The 21,929-nt window shown below is 42.2% G+C and overlaps 1 protein-coding gene across 9 annotated transcripts in view; it reads left to right on the forward strand.

The window, feature by feature from the left end:
* The window catches only part of SLC7A2 (solute carrier family 7 member 2), a 50,066-nt gene that overhangs the window by 5,988 nt on the left and 22,149 nt on the right, over positions 1-21,929 (forward strand). For 4 of the 9 annotated variants that reach the window (XM_083458227.1, XM_083458225.1, XM_083458230.1 and 1 more), the window contains exon 2: positions 21,505-21,895. In XM_083458227.1, coding sequence (XP_083314353.1) covers positions 21,520-21,895 — 376 coding nt within the window. In that variant the 5' untranslated portion in view covers positions 21,505-21,519. Of the gene's footprint in view, positions 1-10,483; positions 11,246-17,905; positions 18,043-21,484; positions 21,896-21,929 lie in introns of those variants that run through there. The other 5 variants (XM_083458222.1, XM_083458228.1, XM_083458226.1 and 2 more) reach the window with 4 other exon arrangements.

The following is a 21,929-nucleotide window of genomic DNA, read 5'->3' on the forward strand; positions in this document are numbered from 1 at the left end:
GATTCAATATCTCAAAATCAAGACACAAAGTGTGGTTTCTTGGTTTAGAATGTAAAGCAGAGATCTGTTATTTTGTTCCTTTGGTTTCACACCTGGTCTGGGACAGGTGAAGTTGTTGGAACTCTGAAACTTTTGAGACCATATTGTTCAGTACAATGGTACCTCTGTTTACGAACTTAATCCATTCTGGAAGTCCGTTCTTAAACCGAAACTGTTCTTAGACCGAGGTTCGCTTTCCCTAATGAGGCCTCCTGCTGCCGGCCCTTCCACCTTTCAGCTTCCATACTTAGACCGTGGTAAAGTTCGCAAACCGGAACACTACTTCCGGTTTTGCGGAGTTCATAAACCAAATAGTTCATAAACAGGGCTGTTCCACTGCACCACTGTATATACAGGTACCACTGTATATACAGTAATTAGATATTTTTATTTCTCACACAAACAATTCTAAGTGTAAATATAATTTGGATAAATGTTAGTTTTATATAGTTTTATTTTTCTTGATGAACATCTGAAATCCAGATATAGAACTGGCTTTAGAACTATGGTGCATGGTTGTTTATTTAGGTGCTAAAGAACACGATTTCAGCAATGTTGAAGTGAGATTTCTATCAGTTTGGCTGTTTTTCTTACCCTATGTAGTGACAGATGGGGTTGCACTTAGTTCAGTGAACCGTACAAAAGAAGAACAAAACTTGCATTAAATTACTGTTGACGATGCACTTTCTTGTCCACGGATGAGTGATGCAGAACTAACCTCCTGGAAACCGAGGCTTCATACTTGCTTCCTTTTGTTATGTGTCTCCCACCTAATTAAATCAGGTTTGAAAATCATATCTGATAATTTCCCATTATCCCTTGTAGCTAGTGGGTAAACCTTTCTGGGGTGTTGTGGACTGGTGTAGAAAGCATGGCATGAAAACTGGGGGTTCTTGCTGCTCTTAGTGCATTGTTTTAGTGTAATTTCAGTGCAAACTGGCATAGAAGGTATTTTGAGTTGCTTTGGTAGTCTCCAGTATTATATTTGATTTTTTTCAACTACAGTTGATTAAAGTTTCATCTCTGTGAGCAAGAAAGTCACTTTTCTAGTGTGTCACTATTGCTTTTAGCTTCGATTGCCATAACAGCAGTCTCTCCAGTTAAGCTGGACAGTTCCAACCATGCTGCTGTTCCCTTCTATATATTTAGAACTTTAACAGGACTTAGGAATAATGGCGGGGATCCAAAGAGCCTACTTCAATCATGGTGAAGTTCTAGTACTAACCCAGGGGGTAGCCAATGTGGATGCCTTCATCTGCCCTACCTGCAATAAAAACATGTCTCTCCCATATCATTCTCTACAGCCACAGCAGGCACTGTAACTCTCTAGCAGTTTGACTTTAACTCTGAAATTGCACTCTTCCATAGTCTCCTGAGACAGATGGATGCCAACAAGAAGATGTGACTGAATCAAACAGCAATTTTATGCACTCTTTTTTGACTTAGTTTGAACTTTATAGACCTAGTTTGAACAATGGTTTAAATGAACATTACTGTAGTTAATAAGCCATGGCTTAGTGTTGTGTCTGAATACAGTGCAGTGCTTAAGTATGGTTTGTTTACAAAAATAAGTCATAGTTTAATGTCTGCTTACTGACTTTCACTATGGCTTAGAGTTGTGTGCAGATGTGGGCATTGTTTGTATATGGAGTGTAAAATATCAAGGATGGTTAAATAACAAAAGACCAGAGTAATGAAAACCTAGAAGGCTTGATAGTCAAATTGCACCAGACAACCTTTAAACTTCCTGGAGTAACAGGAGTGTAAGTCTGTACAATTATTTTGGTTCTCTCTGAGTTTTGGGTATAGGAGATCTTTTTCAGAATCTCTTGACAGATGTCCAAAATCATCCTCTGCTGGATTTTATCAGGATTTTGCCTGGATCACCTAGTACCAAAACTTTGGGACACATTGGACTTTGCACTTGTGATACAAAGTTCTTACCATACTAGTTTCTGAGACTGTTCACCAGTTTTCCTGCTGTACAGTAGAATAAAAAAACATTCATTCTAATTAGTATCTTGTTAATGTTTAAAATGGTATAAAAACCATTTTTATATTAAACATTAATTATTTCAGGTAAAGCAAGGCTTAAGATGAAATGCTGAAAAATCAAGGTTTTAATCTGGGTTCTAGTGTATCAAATTTGTGTACTTTTTGTTTTGACAAAGAGTACAATTTAAACATGGGGCATGGTGTTACTAACTTATTTAAGATGTTTTCAATATTTTTTTTTATGAAAACTTAGCATTTTCCAATTCAGGACAATTAAGGAATAAAATTTCTTCCCTTCCCGTTTTTGAGATTGGAATTTTTACAATTTTGCCCTGCAATATAAAGTTTTGTTGTATCAGTAAAATGTGATCTATTTTGTGTTTATTTGTAGGACATATGTCAGGGTTTATATTAAGCCAACCTGCAGCCAGATTTTTGCACTGCTCCTGCTCTTGTGAGAAGCGAAGTCATGGTTTGACTTACCATTATATGTGCAAACCCAGGCTTATGGTTTGTCTTGTTCCAAACAGTAGCCAAGTTTTGTTTCCTTCTCTTGGTTTGTTGGGAGATACAAACCAAAAGTCCAGGTTCACATGTAAAACGTTTTTAGTAGTGCTGCACCAGCAGGACCAAGGAAGGAGCAAAGTGGTCACAATTTTCTAAATGTTGGCCTATCAGGCTTGCTAAATCATTGTTTGGCTTAGTGTTATGTGTGAACTCAGTAAAGATCTTGTTACTTTATTAAACAGCAACCAACCTAGGAACAGGTATTTGGACTCAAATTTTGTAAAAGGGGAAAATGCAGGTTGCTTCGGTTTCAAGGAACAAAAGAGTCTTACTGAAAGTATTTGCAGATGAAGACTTGCTCAAATTCTTATGTCAACCAAGATGTTGGCCAAGTGTTGCAAAGAATCTGAAAGAAAATATTATCCTAATCACTATAGTGACCCTGCTGATCTTGCATTTCAGATATTGTCAGACCTCTCGCATTGTTCACTGATACCACAATGGGCCACTTCCCCCACTCAAGGGAGTTCCTTTTGATCAAGTCACTTAAAACTTAAATTAAAATACAGCGGTCAGTTACTGCGGTGCTTGAAAGCAAAGGTTGGTTGTGGCTTTAACATTTAGTATAGTGCTGGTGGGGAGCTGTTTCAGCCTGAAGGCTGGATTCCTTTCTGGGCATCCTTCCAGGGGCCACATACTGTTGGTGGGGGGCCAGAGGGAAAGGTGCTTGTCCGGATGGAGGGTAGAGGGGTGTGTGTGAGTGCATGTGGAAACTAGCTTGCTGTACAAAGGTAAAATATACATTGGTTGCTCTATTCACCACTGGAATGAGGTATTCAGTAGGTTGTCCAAAAAGGAATGTGACTCTTGGGTTGAAATAGGTTTTGCACACCTGTCTTATGCTCTCCTTGTGGCCATGCTGGAGGAGGAAAGGGACGTGCTTGAGTCCAAGGCTTCTCCCCGTAATGATAAATCATAGTTGAGTGTTAAGTCTGAATAGCACCAATGTGTGTGAGAAGGCAGGTGTGCAATCTCTCTGCTGTTATGATTCTTAACTGCAACTGCTCTTTTTAGTAAAGTAGATTTTTAAAAAGAATGCTGTTTTGGATTCCATTAGGTTCATTGTTGCATTTCCCATTCTTACAAAGTAGTTTTTCAGTTTTTTAAACATGTCCAAACCATAGCCTCTTTGGAAGGTCTTAACATTGCTAGGTTGGGTGAGATTGAGCTATCCCAGCGGTCACTCATGATTTTACCACACTCCAGTATCATCCGCTCCACTTACTTATAAAATTTATAAAATTATAATTTAAATATTTTTCCCAGCTTTGCTCTTGTTCCTTGTATGATAGGACAACAGTGACAGCGAATTATCATCTCAATTAGTACATCTCAGTTAGCACCTCCTCTCCTTCAGTACAAGGTCCCCGGATGGGTTACATTATTACATACAATATTAAAATAAGTTGGAAACAAATTATGATGAGGAAAATAAGATGGTGTGTGTACACACACACACACACATGCTGTTAAAGACACTGGAAACTATTGAAGGTGCCAAATGCATTTCTTGGGTGGGTAAACCACAATTTAAGAGATTGCTACAGAGAATCTCCTCTGTCGCCACCATCCAACCTTCTGAGCCAGTGGAACTGCCAAGAGGGCTTCTCTGTTGAGCTTAACATCCAAGAGGGTCTGTATGGAAGGAGGCAGTTTTTCAGATATTTGGGACCAAGTCGCTTAGAACTTCAAACATTAATGTGACCATCTTAAACCGGGCCCAGAAATGAACTGGCAACCAGTGCAGCTTTTTAAATATGAATTCTAAGTGGAACCCCAGCCAGCCAGTATATCTCCTGCTGCATTTTGGTCCAGCTGAAGTTTCTTGCTATGATCTGTCCAGCAGCAGCAGCAGCCAAGAGGAACAACAGAATTTCTTTGTAGGCAACGGGAATGTTCTGTCCCATCATATATGGCGACGGGGGTTACACCAAGAGGAACTTGGCAGCTCTGTGAGGCCAGCACCCTTCGCAAACTACAGCCCCCAGCATTCTTTGGGAGAAGCCATGGCTGTTAAAAGTGGTACAAAGTGCTTCAAATGAATGCCAAGAATGTGAGTTCGAGAGGACTTCCCTAAACTGGTAGGAGGGTCCTGATGTAAAACGGGCACAATCTCCACTTCCTCTTACCCAAAGCCCAACTTTGCATTCACATTTCATTCAATTGTACTTGATATTCTTCTTAAAATAAACCTTTTGACAGAAAAAAACCACTGTTTGGCAGCTAACTTGGCTGAGACGTAGTGCTAGGGAACGGAAGCTCCAGCCTTCATTATTTTTCCAAAAAAAAACTGCATATAGATTACAGAATGTTTCCCAACTGCGCCTCAAAAAAGGAGAGAAGAAGAAAACTACCGTGCTTGACTGTTGTGTCGAATGCAAAGCACATGTCACTGTCCTGGCTGCCCCGCTCTGCACAGCAAATACTTCAAGTGGTGGAGAAAATTGCAACATATGCTTGGGTTAACCAGAAGGTCATTTGACGCAGCCATTGCATGGTCAGTTCCAAAATCTCTGATCAAGTTCCCAGTGTGTTTCACAAGGGGGTAACGGTTGTGGCAGGGGAAGCGTAGTCACAAATACACCAGTTGCTTGCAGCAGTTAAAATGAATGAGTTTCATCCACCTTCATTCCCATCCTTTCTCAGCCTTGTCCAGAAAATTGGATGTTCAAGTAACATTGCTTTCATGATGGGGAGGGCAGTAAAAGGGGAAGGTAGGGGGGAGAGTATTTCAAACCCTGTTACTGATACATTAAGTGCTATTTAAAGTAAAGAATGCGTCTTGAAAATGGAACTCTCTGGCTTTAGTTGCCTCGGTTATAAATAAGTGTTTCTTCGACTTCAGAATAGATATTTTATATTATTTTGACAAGGCATCTTATGTATTAAATGTGCAGAAATGGATTAGATGTCTGCTAGTGCGCAAATGGGTCAGGTGTCTAATTCTTAATGTTAAAGGTTATCGTTCTCCTGGAGAATTGAATCACCCTGTATATTATAGGCTTAGAATTAATAGCAATCTCACGCTAAATGCAGCCAGTAGAACAAATCCCGGAAAATGTCTTTGTTTAGCAGTTCTCCCTCTTACTAGGGGCTGTGGGAGTCTGGTTTGAATAGAAGTTATACCTGCAGTAGCTGTGAGGCACATAAATGTTTTAAAGAGAAGATATACACTTTATTTATTTGCTTCTTTGTTTTTATTTAATCGTATTTTGGAGCGGTTTTGCTATGCAAGCCCATCCAAAGTGGCTTACAACCTTTAAAGCACAGTGAGTGAATAATAGACTAATTTTAATACAATTAAAAATCCCATAAAGATGAAATAAAACAGTACCAACTATAAAATAACAGTGCCAACTATTTTAACTGGATGGTTAATATGAAGAGATGACATTTTCAGAGCCTTCTGAGATCCCTGTAGCAGATCAATATGACTCAGATCTGAAGGGAGAGAGTTCCTAAACTGTGGGGCCACCACGGAGAAAGCCCATTCTCTCATGGGCACCTCCTTCACTTACCTAGGAGGATGGCTACTTAAGGATGGTCTCTGAATCCAATACCAATTCATGGGGCAGGATTATGCAGGCACAGGCAATCCAACAGATAACTTGGGCCCAAACCGTTTTAAGACTTTGAAGGTTAAATGCAGTGCTTTAAAATGGACCCAGTTAGCAGCATTTTACATTGGACCTGGACATGAAACTGGCATAAGAACGGTGTCACCGTGTCTCCCTTGGGATTCCATTTTCTAGCCCCTTGAAGTTTCTGAACCCTCATCAAAGGCAGCCCCCATAAAGTGTAATACAGTCATCTAATATAAGGTTACCAGATTTTTTCCCCAATGAATCCGGGGACACTTTTCAACTTCAATGGATTTTGTATGGGGACTGATTTGTAAATCCAGGGACTGTCCCTGGGAAACGGGGACACCTGGTAACCTTAATCTAATATGGATGTGGCCAGGGCAAGGATCAGTGTGGTCAGGTCAGACCTCCTCGGATGGAATCGCATCTGACATACCAGCCCAAGCTGTTAAAAAGGCATTCTTGGCAGCTGATGCTACCTGGACTTTCCCAGTTGGTAATGAATCCTAGAGCCCTCCTAAAATGCATCCATGTTCTTTTATAGGGGGGTGAGGTGTCCCACACAATACAAACTGCAAACCTTCACAAGGCACACATCCTAACTAATCGTGGCTAAACGCCTAATTAAACAGCTTAAACTTAGTCGCAATACGGGCTGTGCAATGCTAAGCACACTCACTTTAAAAAAATCCTAAGTCAGCTGAATTCAGCACAGCTAATGAGGTTTCTTGCGACATATTTTGTCAGATGTTGCTCTCTTTGGAGTTCAGAGTGGCCTCTTGCCTAATAATAATAATAATAATAATAATAATAATAATAATAATTTATTTATACCCCACCCACCTGTCTGGGTTTCCCCAGCCACTCTGGGCAGCTTTCATCAGAATATTAGAATACAATAATCTATTAAACATTAAAAGCTTTCCTAAACAGGGCTGCCTTCAGATGTCTTCTAAAAGTTTGGTAGTTTTTCTCTTTAACATCTGGTGGGAGGGTGTTCCACAGGGCGCGTGCCGCTAACGAGAAGGCCCTCTACCTGGTTCCCTGTAACTTGGCTTCTCGCAGCGAGGGAACCAGCAGAAGGCCCTCGGCGCTGGACCTCAGTGTCCGGGCAGAACGATTGGGGTGGAGACGCTTCTTCAGGTCTCCTGGACAGAGGCTTGGGCCATAATAAATCTGTTGGCATTTAAGATGTGGTTGTATGTGTGCTTGCTAGAGAGTTTGACAGAGGGCACTGCACCTGTCTCAAGTGGCAATGAAAGGTGTAGAGGAAAATTAGGAAGTAGTTCAAAGTGGAAAGCCACCAAATGTGGGTAAAGGCGAAGTCCCCGGGTCCCTCTCACCTTTAGCACTCAAAGGAAACATAAAAATAGACTTGCCGGTCAGGTGGATGGCTTCCTCGTGATTAGGAAAACTCTGTGTAAAGGGTTCATAAGAATTAATCACACCCTTCTAACCTGTCAGCGATTTCTTCACAGAGGTTACAAAGTGGCACCAAACTAGAAATAGAAAGTTTGGTACAATCTTGCCCAAGGGATTGCAATGGAAACTTGATAACCTCTAGGCGAGAGGTAAAACACTGTTATTTATTAAAAGCAATTTAAGACAGTAAAAAAAGTAGAAGGGCTTCCTTTTCGGTTGCAGAATGAGGTGGGTGCCAAACAGCTGATTTTAGGTGTCATGAAAGGACAGCAAACTTTTAGTAACTTCTGCCGCTTTGGGGGTTTTTTTCTACCATCAAGCATTATATAAAAATTTTAAATAAATTGATAAATTAGTAAGACATTTTTTCTCTTCCACTGAAAGGCACTTATGTGGTCTCATGTCTGAGGTGCCAGAATAGCTTAGCCAGGCTGGGGTAGAATACATCGTGACTTGAAAAGAAGGGCGCCATTTTCTTTTTCACCTCAGGCAACAAAATGTATTGGGCCATCCATGTCACTTGCTTTCTAACACATATTGATGTGGGACTACTCAGGGATCCAGATTTTTTGTGGGTGGGGGGGAGTTGTCTATAGCATTTGTTAACAACTCATCTACGTTTTGATGCTATTAATAGTAACAATCTCTAAAGCAGTATATTTCCAACATAACAAGAAATATTGCCTTGCACATGAAATATTTGTATTTTTAACATCAACCTGAAAGTTAGAATGAGGCTGAATGACCTTCTCCCTGGTCTTAATACCACCAGTCAGGATATGTAGCAAGGTCCCTCAGGCATCCATCTGTCTGTCTGCAGCTTCAGTTGATGGAGACATAATATAACAGAAATTTCTGGAAGAACAAAGACTAAAAACATTGCATTAGCCCTAGGTGAATACATTCTTGGGAGGTTGGAGGCAGTGGGTACAACAGGTGAATGTGTGTCTGTGAATGCCCTTTTTTGGGGTCAAAATTGCATATAGAGCCAATTTGCCATTTTAGTTTTTAAATTGGGATACAAAGAGCACTACGGTTTAGGTGGCTTAATACAAGTGTGGTCCTGTCGTTTGGCAATGACATATGTGACTGGCTTTCTCTGCAATAAATCCAGAACTGTCAGTTTGGTCCCCAGTCATTGGTTTGGAACGGGGAACTACAACTATTTTAAATGCACTTACTTCACATACGGACACGGGTGGCGCTGTGGGTTAAACCACATCAGAAGGTTGGCGGTTCGAATCCCCACGACGGGGTGAGCTCCCGTTGCTCGGTCCCTGCTCCTGCCAACCTAGCAGTTCGAAAGCACGTCAAAGTGCAAGTAGATAAATAGGTACCGCTCCGGCGGGAAGGTAAACAGCGTTTCCATGCGCTGCTCTGGTTTGCCAGAAGCGGCTTAGTCATGCTGGCCACATGACCCGGAAGCTGTATGCCAGCTCCCTCGGCCATTAAAGCAAGATGAGCGCCGCAACCCCAGAGTCAGTCATGACTGGACCTAATGGTCAGGGTCCCTTTACCTTACTTCACATACATAGTTCATAGCATTGCATGTTCTTGGTTTTCTTGTTCTTTTTTGTCTAAGTTCAAGAAGCTTGAATGGGTCTTGCTTGGGATGCAATCCTACCCTGAGTTACATTTGACGTCGGTAGGTTTTGTTGCTGGGGAAGGACTGTAGCGCTTCTTGTTCTTAAGCCATAGATTTCTAAAGGGTGAAAATGGAAGGAAATGCAGGAAAGTAGTGATCTAAATCCATCTATAACTATTGCTCTCCATGGAGCTAGGACACAAAGTGCAAACCTGTCCTCTTCATGAAAGCACAGGCAATTATGTGGGCACATTTGCAGCAACTGAATCCCTTCCCTTCCCTAGCATGTTCCTGTGGACATGTTGAGAGTGTAAGGCTGCAGAAAGCAGACTTTCTGCCAAATCTTGTTCCCTTGGGTTTAGAAGGAAACAACCTGCAATTGCTGTGTGGAAGGGAAGTGGCGTTTCACAAGAGGAGGCTTGAATGTTCTGGATACTGGTTATCTCTGTGACGGAAGACCCCGGCATAGAATTCTGGTTTGTTCTGCCCTGAAACACACCCCCTGGTTCCCAATTCATTGTAAATGGAAATATGTACAGTGGTGCCCTGCAAGACGAATGCCTCGCAAGACGGAAAACCCGCTAGACGAAAGCGTTTTCCGTTTTTCGATGCGCTTCGCAGGACGAATTTCTCTGTGGGCTTGCTTCGCAAGACGAAAATGTCTTGCGATTCTTGAGGGGTTTTTTCGCTCCCCACCCCCTTTTTCTAAGGCACTAAGCTGCTAATAGCCTTTTAGCAGCTAATCCGCTAATCCCTTAAGCCTTTAATAGCCGCTAAACCGCTAATAGTGCTAATCCGCTAATCCGCTAATAGGGTTGCTTCGCAAGACAAAAAAACCGCCAGACGAAGAGACTCGCGGAACGGATTCTTTTCGTCTTGCGAGGCACCACTGTATATTTCTAGAGAGGCACAAACAATGCAAGGGTGTTCGCAATGTTACTGCAAATTTTAGCATTTACTTTCTAGTTTTGTTTAAATGAGGCATTAAACAACAGCGCTTGAGAGAAGATGTCTCTGGTCTGAGCCCTTTTGTGCAAAAAAATATTGGTATCCTATGGCTGTTCCCACATTGAGGTCCCAATGGTAGCTTCATCATGTGCAGTAGTGGCAAGTTCGTAGACTTAACTACCCAGTTGCCTTCTTGCACCATGTTACTATGTTTACCAGTTGTGAAATTTGTCTTCATGAACCCCCTTGTTGGGGCAATCTGGATCCAGTTTCATGGAATGGGAAAGTAGTTGCAAAAATAATCCTTACTTGACTAAATCAAAGCTATATACAAAGGTAAGAACATAGCTGACTCAGGAAGGGGTGTGTGTGTGTGTGTGTGTGTTGGCCCCCAAGCCTCTGGCTAGGATATTTTGATGTATTTGCTTGCTACCATTTTATGTTGCTTAAATCTGCCAGCTCTCTCTTACTGTCTGAATAAGGATGAGTTTGCTTTAACTTTAAGCTTTTCTCACTCCCTGCTGCCTTTGACACAATCCTCACTACAAATAGGGTGTTTTTTTGTTTTGTTTTGTTTTGTTTGCTTGCAGGCGGATTCATTGAACTTTGACTTCAATAGTTTATTTAAGGCCTATGCCTTTAAAATGGTAGTTCCACCCACAGGCTGCCTTTAAAAAGGAAAATCACTGTTGTGAGGTGGAGCTGAGGACCGCACTGCCAACAAAATTATAAGTAGTTGCTTCAGCTTGCTTGGGAACATCTGGAGTTTGGAGGATGATATATAGTAGTAGGTCTCTGTAGCAATTTTAGAGACGTTGAAAGCCAGATTGAGTTACTGGTCTTAGCAGTTATATAGCTCCTAGGATCTTATGTCTATGGAAAGGGATTAATCCTTCCTTTCTGCAGACTTGACGCTGCCACCCAGTGAAATATTTTTGTGAGCTTGTCTGTAATTTGGTGAATCTCTGCTTATCACCAGAGATAAGTAAGTGGTTGTGACTATTTTTTGAAATCTAGCCTAGCACTAGGCAGCAACTTGCAAGATATCTTTTCCTGCATAAAACCACAGAGAATTGGAATTCTTAAAGACGACTTGAGAAAATTGGTGAGTGCTTGGGATTTTATATCATGTGTATCTCAAACTGCGTACTTCAATTGAGGGAGAATATCAGCCCATTATTTGGATAAGAAAAATTAAAAGTAAGGTAATGATATTGTTTTATTCATTCTATTTGCACTGATATGGCAATGCTGTTTATATCCTGTCATGAAAGCATAGCTATCTCTTTGCAGGTGTCAAATCTTTTTTGAAGTCCTATCAAATGCAACAGTTCTGTATAACATTAATATTATAATCTACCTTTTCTTGAAATTCATAGCTAGCCATCACTAATTTCAGAACTTCTGCTTATTTTAATATTCTTAATCTTAAACACAGTTAAGGCATTTTGCATTTGGGTATGTTCTCTGAGAAAGAGCTTTATAAACTGTGTGTTTCCATGTATTTATCAGAAAAACTGAATTTGTTATGAATTGGTATTTTAAGCTTCCAAGGACGTTTTGGTGAAAGTAAGATTTTGTGCAGAAAAAATGCCTTCATGTTTGACATGGTAACTGCATCAATCTGTTTCATTATATTGTCGCATGGAGCACAAAAGAGTACTTCTGAACTTTGAAGTGTCTGCTCAACATGAGAATAGGATTTAGATCCGTGGTGTTCTGAATCTGGGTAATCTTGAGCTTATCACCATGTCTTAAAGCAAATGTGGAAAACCTGGGTACCTTACAGATGTTGGTACACTCTCATGGGGGGGTAGGACCATAGTTCAGCAACCAGTTTGTATACAGAAAGTCCCATATCCAATCCATGGCATCTCTAGATAGAGCAGGGAAAGACTGTGGTCTGAAACCTGGAGAGCTACTGTCAGCACTGTAGAGCCAGTGCTAAGCTAGAAGGACTCAATAGTCTGGCTTAGGAACGTAAGAGTTGATATAAAACATCTTCCTATCAGCCTCAGCCACTGTGTCTGGGGATGAGATGGTGGGAGTTGTGGTCCAACATCATTTGGAGGCCACCACCCACGTTTGTATAAATGTGAATAAGACAAGTATTGCAAAAGGACACCATGAATTTGCAGTGTGGAGGAGGTCCAAGCTAACTACTTCAGCATTTGTCTCTGGACTTCTCACCCCATAGAAAAGAGGGGTGGGTGGGATATCTAACTCTGGTTTTAGAAGTGAGGTAGTTGTTTTCTTGGCGATAAACTCTGAACTGGTGAGTGAGACAAGATTGGGCTTCCTGAAAGAAATCATTGGAAGAAATCAGAACATCCCAACACTGAAAGAAGGACCTGTAAGTAAACCTATACAGCATGGAGTTGTTTCTTAAAGGAAGCCTAAGCAGCCTTCAGCTCTCCCAGATGCAGCAGGTGCAGAATTTAGAGACTTGGTGTAAAGAAGGCTTGCTGGAGGACTAGCTGGAACTAGCCAAAGAGGTTTACGAGGCAGATGCTTTTTTGAGATTGGATAGTTAAGCCATAAGTTTACCCCAATAAGTTTTCAGTGTCTAGGATCAGGTTCTTATTATTGGTATACCTCTAAGAAGGATTAATGTCAAAACCCCATGAGTTATGGGGTCAAAGTCAACTTGGACGTTTAAGTTACAAAGATGCTGTGAAGAAAGAGGGATTACTGACAGTTTGTCTAGCAGATCAGTCCTGCTGGTGTGGCATAATATACCTTAGTAAGTGACTTATTCAAGGTTTAAAGTTTAGAGCTATAGTTTTGCATAGGGCACATTATATTGGCCTGGGTTCAGGGGCAATTGGAGGAATAAAGAAGAGTTCCCTGCAGAATTGACTGTAGATGTGAGGGGTTTTGTAGGTTTGGCATATATAGAGATGATTGCAATGAAAGACAGGAGACCCTAGGAACCTGTTCACTGAGAGAGGGTTTGGAAGCTTCCTGTGATCTTTGTGGAAATATGCCTAGAGAACTTTTGAGAAGCAGTAGAAAAAGCCAGTGTGGTGTAGTGGTTAGAGCGGTAGTCTCGTAATTTGGGGAACCGGGTTCTATTCCCCGCTCCTCCACATGCAGCTGCTGGGTGACCTTGGGCTAGTCACACTTCTTTGAAGTCTCTCATCCCCACTCACCTCACAGAGTGTTTGTTGTGGGGGAGGAAGGGAAAGGAGAATGTTAGCCGCTTTGAGACTCCTTAAAGGGAGTGAAAGGCAGGATATCAAATCCAAACTCTTCTTCTTCTTCTTCTACACAAATTGAGTCTTTCTACATAGCATCTGGACCAAGAAAAATACTGTCGAGTAATACCCAAAGTGCTGCCAATTTGGTACGCTGGAATTAGTTCACAGGTTAAAATTACCGTATTGGCCTGAATATAAGCTTCACTTCCCCCCCCAAATTCTGACCGTGAAAAGTTAAAGTGTTGCTTAAATTTGCGACCTTACAAAAATTGGCTTTTACGATATCGCCGCTGAAACAAAACAGAACAGGTGTGAGTGCCTGCAGAATTTTAAGGGAGCGGCTTATATTCAGGTATTGTCTTTTTTCCTCTTCCCCCCACCCTTGAATTCTAAAGGTGCAGCTCATATTCAGGTGTGGCTTATATTTGGGCCAATACGGTAGATATTGGTACTTTCTGACTCCAGTGAACTAATTTGTAAGGAATCAGGAATACTGATTTCGAAAAGGAGATACACAACTGAAAGTTCATCCAGAAACCACAAACTCCACCACCGTCAGGAGCTGCTGCACTCTGCCCTAGGTGGTGAACCACTGCAACCTTTTTCATTAAATGCCTTTTGGGCTGATTACACGTACCCAGTCTTACCATTGGATCTTTCTGGGCAGGCTTCCTTTTCCTGTTGACCCTGCCTTGAGCTACATGGTTTACCTGAGCTGTAATGTTTCTGTGCTTTCTCTTTGGTCCTTATTCTTGTGGTGTTCTGCAATTCTTGCCTTCTGATCATCTTGACTCCTGGCACATATTCCAGATCCTGCTTCTTCCATTATAAGCCTCTAAGCTATTATAGTTCATAAAAAAGACATCTGAACATGAAACGTGGGCTGTGAACATTTTACTCTGAATCCAGAGTCTCCAACCGCTGACTATTGGCCAGAATCCATATTGATCTCTGTCCTATCAATTCTTATGAAATACTGCATTTTGATGTGTCCTCTTCCCCAACTTCAATCTGAATTGAGAAAATGAATGACCTAGCTGCATTTTAAGCTTGCAGTATCCACTCCACTTGAGAATACATGATCTGATGGTGTCCACGAATGTGCCAGATTTTAAACACAAGTACAGGAAGTTAGCTCTTTGAAGCGTGTGCCATTTAGTGGTTTTAAACCACTGTGGTTTGTGTGGGCACCGCTGCAATTCACTGAACATAGGAGAAGGCCCTTTCTCCTTTGAACCAATATGGAAATAATGGACTTTAAGAGCTTCCAAGAGACTCTGGCATGCTTTCAGCTGCAGTTACATAACTATCCAGTATTGTAACAGGCTTCAGCATAACACAGGGACCGAGCAGTCTGGCCTTGTGTACCAATTCTGATAGCCACTATCATATGGTGATTAAAATGCTGAGCTTAAACCAGGGGAAAGTAGGTGCAGGCGCCTATTTGCACCATGTTTGCTGCACAGTTAGCTTTCCCCCAGTTGCTTCTCTCAGCATAGCCTACCTCACATGGGGGTTGTGATAAAATGGGGAGCAACTCTCATATATAAGTTGTATTGAGCTCCTTGGAAGCAGGGTGGGATATAAATGGGGGGGAGGGGAATGAATTGCCGCATTTTTTGCTCTACAAGACGCACTTTTTCCCTCCTAAAAAGTAAGGGGAAATGTGTGTGCGTCTTATGGAGCGAATTCAGGCTGCGCAGCTATCTCAGAAGCCAGAACAGCAAGAGGGATCATTGCTTTCACTGCATAGCGATCCCTCTTGCTGTTCTGGCTTCTGGGATTCCGAATATTTTGTTTGTTTGTTTTCCTCCTCCAAAAACTAGGTGCGTCTTATAGAGCGAAAAATACGGTACTTCCAAGGCCTTGGTATCATTCTTTCTACAATGCCTCATGGCGGTTGCTGTTCGAGCAATTCAGTCTTGCTGTGGCTAACCTTTTTAATCATTTATGGAAAGCAGGCCCTGCGTTTCTTTCTCCTTTTCATCTTCCCTTACACATTTTGAAGGATATTTTTGAAACAAGATTGCCTACACTGAGGGGCTCTCCTGCAAGTGCCTGTCACCCTTTATCACTTTTAATATGTAGAAATTGCTTCGGGGGAATTTCCATCCAGCCTTCTCACGGTCCATAGCATTGTTGGTATTATTGCAAACATCTGCTCAGAAGTAGGAGCTTTGATCTGGGACTGTTTGCTGAATTCAAGAACGGCGAGGGACAAAGCTGAGTCGCTCACTTGGCCATGTGTGGCATGTTAGGAAAGTCGTGGTGTGTGCTGCCTAATTCCAGGTCCGCTAAAGTCAGTGGCTGCTTGTGAATGTCTGGATTGCAGCCTACGACTGCCATCAAAAGGACATTTGTTCTATTGAAATCAATGATGTTTAATTCCAGGTAAGTGCCTCCGGAGGCCACCTTGGTCATACCTGTGCATATCAGTCATGGTGGTGCGACTGTGGCTTTGCAACATTTGTTCTTCTATATTTAATACAGTAATTTATATCCCACAGAAAACTACTCAAGGCAGGTCTCAGGTTTAAAATATGTAGCGAAAAAATGCAAATAAAACATAGTTAAATATATTAAAATTACAGGAATTAAAGACATTACGGAAGAGGTAGTATTTAATTTTTTTAAAAGCACGTTGGAATAGAACTGTTGCTTTTGCAAGTTATTATACAGCAATGTAATCTTGTTTCACATGCCTCTTTTTGTTCCTCACAAGGTTTTTGCAATACCACACACTCAGGGTTTATGTGCAGCGGCTGGATTGTTTTGCGAGCTGCGGTGCCATGCAGCAACTTTAAGCACTGCACCAACTGTTTGCCTTGTACTGCGTAAAAGCAAACACATAGTTAAGAGATCATTTGCTTGGGTAAACTTCAGTTATCGCTGCAGCTTGTGGGGAAATAATGTCTAAAGTTTGGCTTCCTGTGGCTGCATCCTGTACCCGCTTGCTGCATTGAACTCAATGGAAGTTACTTCCGAGAAGGCATGTATAGCATTGTGTAGGTTAGGAGAGTGTCCATTAGACCATAGAATCATAGAGTTGGAAGGGGCTTTGAGGGCCATCTCATCCAACCTGCTTCAATGCAGGAAAGTTTGGGGCTCAAACCCATGAGCCTGAGATTAAGAGTCTCATGCTCTACCAACCAAGGATAGGATTTCTCTCCCCTCCCAACTTATAGTTATTCCTTGATTTGCTGTAGAATTACTTCTTTATTAAGGCCAGCCTATTAATAACACAAACACTGGTCATCAATACGACTGATCACAGCGATATCCTTGAACGATATGCAACTGATGCATTCGAGAGACACAGGGAGTCTTTATTTTCTAGCTCTCTTTAACAATTCAGTTGACGGTATTAGTAGGGCTTCATGGGCTATACTAATGGATGGAAGTATCAACCTATTCTAGACCTACCTTCCCCTCTAAGCAACTTTGTGGAAGTTGAGCAGGTGACGTGCCTACACAAGAAGCCACCTGGAAACTCCTCAGCTATACTAATGGATGGAAGTATCAACCTATTCTAGACCTACCTTCCCCTCTAAGCAACTTTGTGGAAGTTGAGCAGGTGATGTGCCTACACAAGAAGCCACCTGGAAACTCCTCAGTTCATGTCTTGAGGTTCATGATGGAAGAAAGATGGGATGTAAATTAAAGTGTCTGGATCACTGGGCTGAGGAGAAGTAAGGCAGGGATGTGGGATAAATGTGCTGTTTCTTTTTACCCACTCCCCACATCACATTCCTGCTTCGTATGTGAACTCATGTCTCCCATTGTTCTACCATGGTGTGTTTGTGACTTGGAGCCTCATTTCTGAAGCTTTGCTATTCATCACTGCTTTTCGCTGTGGATACAGTCCAAAGACAGTCATGTACATACTTGCTGCAGACATTCAGGGCACACACTGCTGAAAACTGGTTCCAGCTTTTCTTATGTAGCACTTGCTGGTTAAAACTTGACACTCTCAGTTCATAGAATCATAACATTGTAGAGTTGGAAGGGACCCTGAGGATCATCTAGTCCAGCCCCCTGAAGTGCAGGAATATGCAGCTGTCCCATACAGGAACCGAACCTGCAACCATTCTGTAACCAAGTGGGCCATCCAGAGGAATGTCAATAAAATGCCCTAATTCAGATACGGAGATCTGTACATGGCGGTAGCCTTCTGTGTAATGCTTCCTGGAACTGCGTTGTGCATCGGGATGTGAGCGCTGTCTGTCAGAACAGCTTTTGTTTCCAGTGGATACATCACACCTGGCCCAAAGACAAGGATAAACAACATTTTCCCGTGTATCTTTGAGCTTGGAATGCATAGCTCTACTTGATTAAACCGATTAAACTAATCAAAACTTCCTTGTTAGATATGCTAAGTCACCAAACTGGCTTTGTGGGTATGTATATAACGTATGCCCAGTTTCCACAGGGAAAGAAGCCAAAGTGACTTCGCCTTTCGTGTATAATGGGAATGACTTATACGAATAGCAAAGCTCCCCCCCCCCCCCCTGTTTGGCAAATAGGTGGGCACGCTCAGTGTCATCCAATCACCTGTGGCTGCTTTTCCTCCACCCCCTATGAGCAAGCAGCTCCACACCACCTCCCTGTTTCTACTTTTAAGGCAGATGTTTAAGTAAAATCAGTCTGAACCGTTTGCTGCCTACAGATACAGAAATCCATATAATCTGAACATTATTGTTGGGTGAGTAAAGCTTGGGCTGAAAGTAAACCTGTATCGAAGTGGGAGCTTTGCAGCTTGGAAAACATTCACTGAAATGGTTTGTTGGCAGGAATTAGCAGTTAAGCGTACAAACTATATTGGAAACTATATTGAATGCATAAAAGAAAGATAGAAACGGGGTGTGGGGAGGAGGATTTTATTCCTCAGGTGAATGTCTGAAACTCTGGCGGTGCTCTGGTTTTCTCAGTAAACACCTTAAGGATTCCACTGCTGGAATTTTGTAGGGATACTTATGTGCAGCATGATGAAAACTGACAAATAATCTTGAAAATGTTTCTAGCATAATTGAGCATCTGGGGCTGTCTTTTCGCCTTCTGCTGTAGCTTAATGGGCAGCTGTTCTAGAGTGATAAGGCTGGATGGTGCAAGGGGGGGGGGACGCTTTGCTCTGGGATTCCCAGTGTGGCACCTGAGGACACCAGGGCAGCCTCTGGCATACACCCCACTCCCCTTGTGCCTGCCAAGGCCTGCTCCATCTCTCAATTTTGCATTTTAAAAATTTAGGGGGGTCGGGCTTTTCTTTTGGGGGGTGGCCTGCTTTTTTGCCTGTGTTCTGTTTGTTTTCAGTGCATGTTTTGTCTGGCAGGATTCCAACAATCACCAGTTTTTCTTCTGTGAAATGGGTATTTTGGGGTACCAATGACAGTTTCTTAGATTTCCTAATGTGTCTCCAGAGCCCCAAAGGCTGGGATCTCCAGGCTTAAGTTTCTAAAAACTTTTTTACAAGCTGCAACATGCGTGCCGTTGCTATCTTCCCATCTTTTTCTTTTTTTAAAGTTAGAGGACAAGCCCTGGTGGCAAGTTTTTTACGAGTCGGTATACCAGAAATGGCAATCGTATTATCAGCAGAAGCTTGCAATAGCAATTGTATTTACCTGCAAAAGTACTGCCTTTCAAAAGCTGCAAAATGTGATACCCTTCCACACCTGCTGTGTTCAGAACAGATGTTCAAGTACCAGAAATAACTGAATATTTATTGTGACTGTTGTCGTACTTTCATAGGACGAGAGAGAATTGCAGCTGCAGCCCTATAAGAGAGGGCAACTCTGCTATGAGCTAGGAATATCCTACTCTAGATAGCTGAATTAGCTAGAGCATGGTGTTGATAACACCAAGTTTGCAGGTTCAATCCCCACAAGGTTTTCAACCTTTTGAGTCCACAGCTCCCTTAACCAACTACATTCCTTTTGCGGCACCCCTGTGGGGCTTAGGAGCCCAGTTATGTCACCCCTTTCCGGCAGAGCTGGCAGCCCCTCACCCTTTTTTGAACACCCTCCCTTGCAGAGTCTTCCCTCTGCCTCCTCTCCTCTCCTTGGGAGTCCTCTGTGCAGCTGCTGCTGCCCCCCCGGTCTCTGAGCTGTCCCCAAAAGAGGTGCCTCCTCGCACTGCCCCACAGGGGCCTGGGACTGTCCAGTGGCTGGCTGGGCTCCCTCGCCCGCTTGCTTGCTTACTCCAAGGCCACCTTAGCTCCTGGCAACCAGCAGCCCCCTGGCCAGCCCAGAGTCACCATTGGCCTGGGGAGCCTGTAGCTAGGGCTGCTGCAACAGCTTTGCAATCCTTTCGGAGGCAGAGACGCAAGAGGGCATGGGGCAGGAGGAGAAAAAGGGACAGAGGCCAATGTTGCCCACAGCACCCCTGACCATCATTCAAGGTGCCCCAGGGTGCTACCCACACTGGTTGAAAACCACTGCCATTTGGGATAGCAGCATATTCCTGCAATGCAGGGGTTGGACTTGATAATCCTCAGGGTCCCTTCCAACAAGTCTATGATTCTATGGTTGCAAGGGCTCTGTGGATCATGGAACATAAATTGCGTTTTTTAAAAACTTTTTAAATTCAAAATTAAAACAAAACATATTATCCAGAAACATATCCTTATTTCCCCCCACCCTCCCACACAAAACCCACCCACTCCCACCCCTGACTTCCCTCAGTTCCAGTCTTTGATTTCTCTAAGAATGCTGTTTTCTGCATGTTACACAGTTGTATAGATCCTCAAACTATTTAGCTGATTATTATCAATAAAAAGTTTGTGAATGTTCATTCAAAGCCAGCCAAGGAGTCCAGTTCGCTTTGTTGCGTCTTCAAATACTTTGTAAAGAGTTCCCATTCCTCTTTAAAGTCACAGTTATCCTTGTCCCGTAGCTTATACTTAACCTGGCAGGGGAGACACCTTGATCATGGAACATAAATTGAAGGACGTTCGAGGATAGACCTGGTTTGGTTTTTTTAGTTTAGATTGTGAAGGTTAGAGTAGAAACTCCTCTATCAAGATACATTAGCAGGGGTGGGAATGCATAGAGTGGTGAGATTAAATTTATTCCAAGAGCAGAGCGAGCTCTCATGTGGCAGAGAGCTAGTGGGTGTTGCGAGCTTTGTGTAAATTAGATTGGGTGCCTTTGGAACAGCAAAGTAAATGGTGCAATAAAACCTGTCCACAGAAAGCAGGAATAATTATCTATTTAAATGAATGAGTAACTACTGACATCCTAATTTTTGTGCAATATGGTATACTTTGGAAAAGAGGTAACAACTTGGATTTTAAGTTGTTGGTATTTAGTAATAGTACAAGAATGTGGTGAACAACATCAGAGTATACCACAGACATATGCAATAGAATGATGTTCTTCTATCATCAAACCAGTGCAATGGTTTTTAATTTCAGTTCATAATGCTTTGCAACAGATGTGGTTTGCTAATATATATAAGTTTACTGATAGCACTTACATATTATTTGGATGGCTTTCAAACCATAGAATATTAAAACAAAATAAAAAAAGTTCCTTCCAGTAGCACCTTAGAGACTAACTAAGTTCGTTATTTTGTTTCGACTTTGGCAGACCAACACGGCTACCTACCTGTAACATAGAATGTTAAAATACAATAATGATAACAGAATAAAAAGAGTAAACAGATAATGGATTAAAAATTGAATGTTGTTGCTTTTATATAAAAAATCAACAGAAAGTTAAATAGCATAGTGACCTAGACAGTATTACTGATATAAAATTCAGAGGATTCATGATTTCACAATTTAAAAGTTTGAATTGGTTTGGGGGTTTTTTAAGTCTGTACCTGGTGCCTAAAATGAAATAAAGTTTATTCCACACCTTGGGACAGGAGCGTATTTTAGCAGCAATTTGTGCAAAATGAATAGGTCTGTAGTCAGTGACTCTCTGCTGCAATGTCATGTTGGTGAGCATTGCTGTGCTATGCAGCTTTTCATCTGGTGGGTGAAACTGTGTAATTTTCATGACATATAAACGGTGGGTGGCATCTGAACAAGTCATACATTGACTAGACCTATTGGAAATGGGACTTCTACCATCATTGATCTCATTGGATCTACTTTTGAGTTAGTCAGATGCCACTCTATGGCAAATTTGGAGGATTGCAAAATGCAGTAATCTCTCTCGTTTTTCAGGCTCCTTCATCCAGAATGATAACCTGTGGACCAGCCTTCTCGTTCGCCCGGTCCCTCTTGCGGAGAAAAATCGTCACTGTGGACAGCCTTGAAGATAGCAAATTATGCCGCTGTTTATCCACCATGGACCTTATTGCCCTGGGAGTAGGAAGCACCCTCGGTGCTGGCGTTTACGTCCTCGCTGGAGAAGTTGCAAAAGCAAATTCCGGACCTAGCATTGTAGTTTCTTTCCTCATAGCAGCCTTGGCTTCCGTGATGGCAGGGCTTTGTTACGCAGAATTTGGTGCTCGTGTTCCGAAGACTGGCTCTGCCTATCTGTATACTTACGTCACTGTTGGCGAACTCTGGGCTTTTATCACAGGCTGGAATCTCATTTTGTCTTATGTCATAGGTGAGTTTGGAAGATCTCGGAGGCTCTTAAGAAA

The sequence above is a fragment of the Podarcis tiliguerta genome (assembly GCF_965153285.1).
Source record: "Podarcis tiliguerta genome assembly, chromosome: 9".
NCBI lineage: Eukaryota > Metazoa > Chordata > Lepidosauria > Squamata > Lacertidae > Podarcis > Podarcis tiliguerta.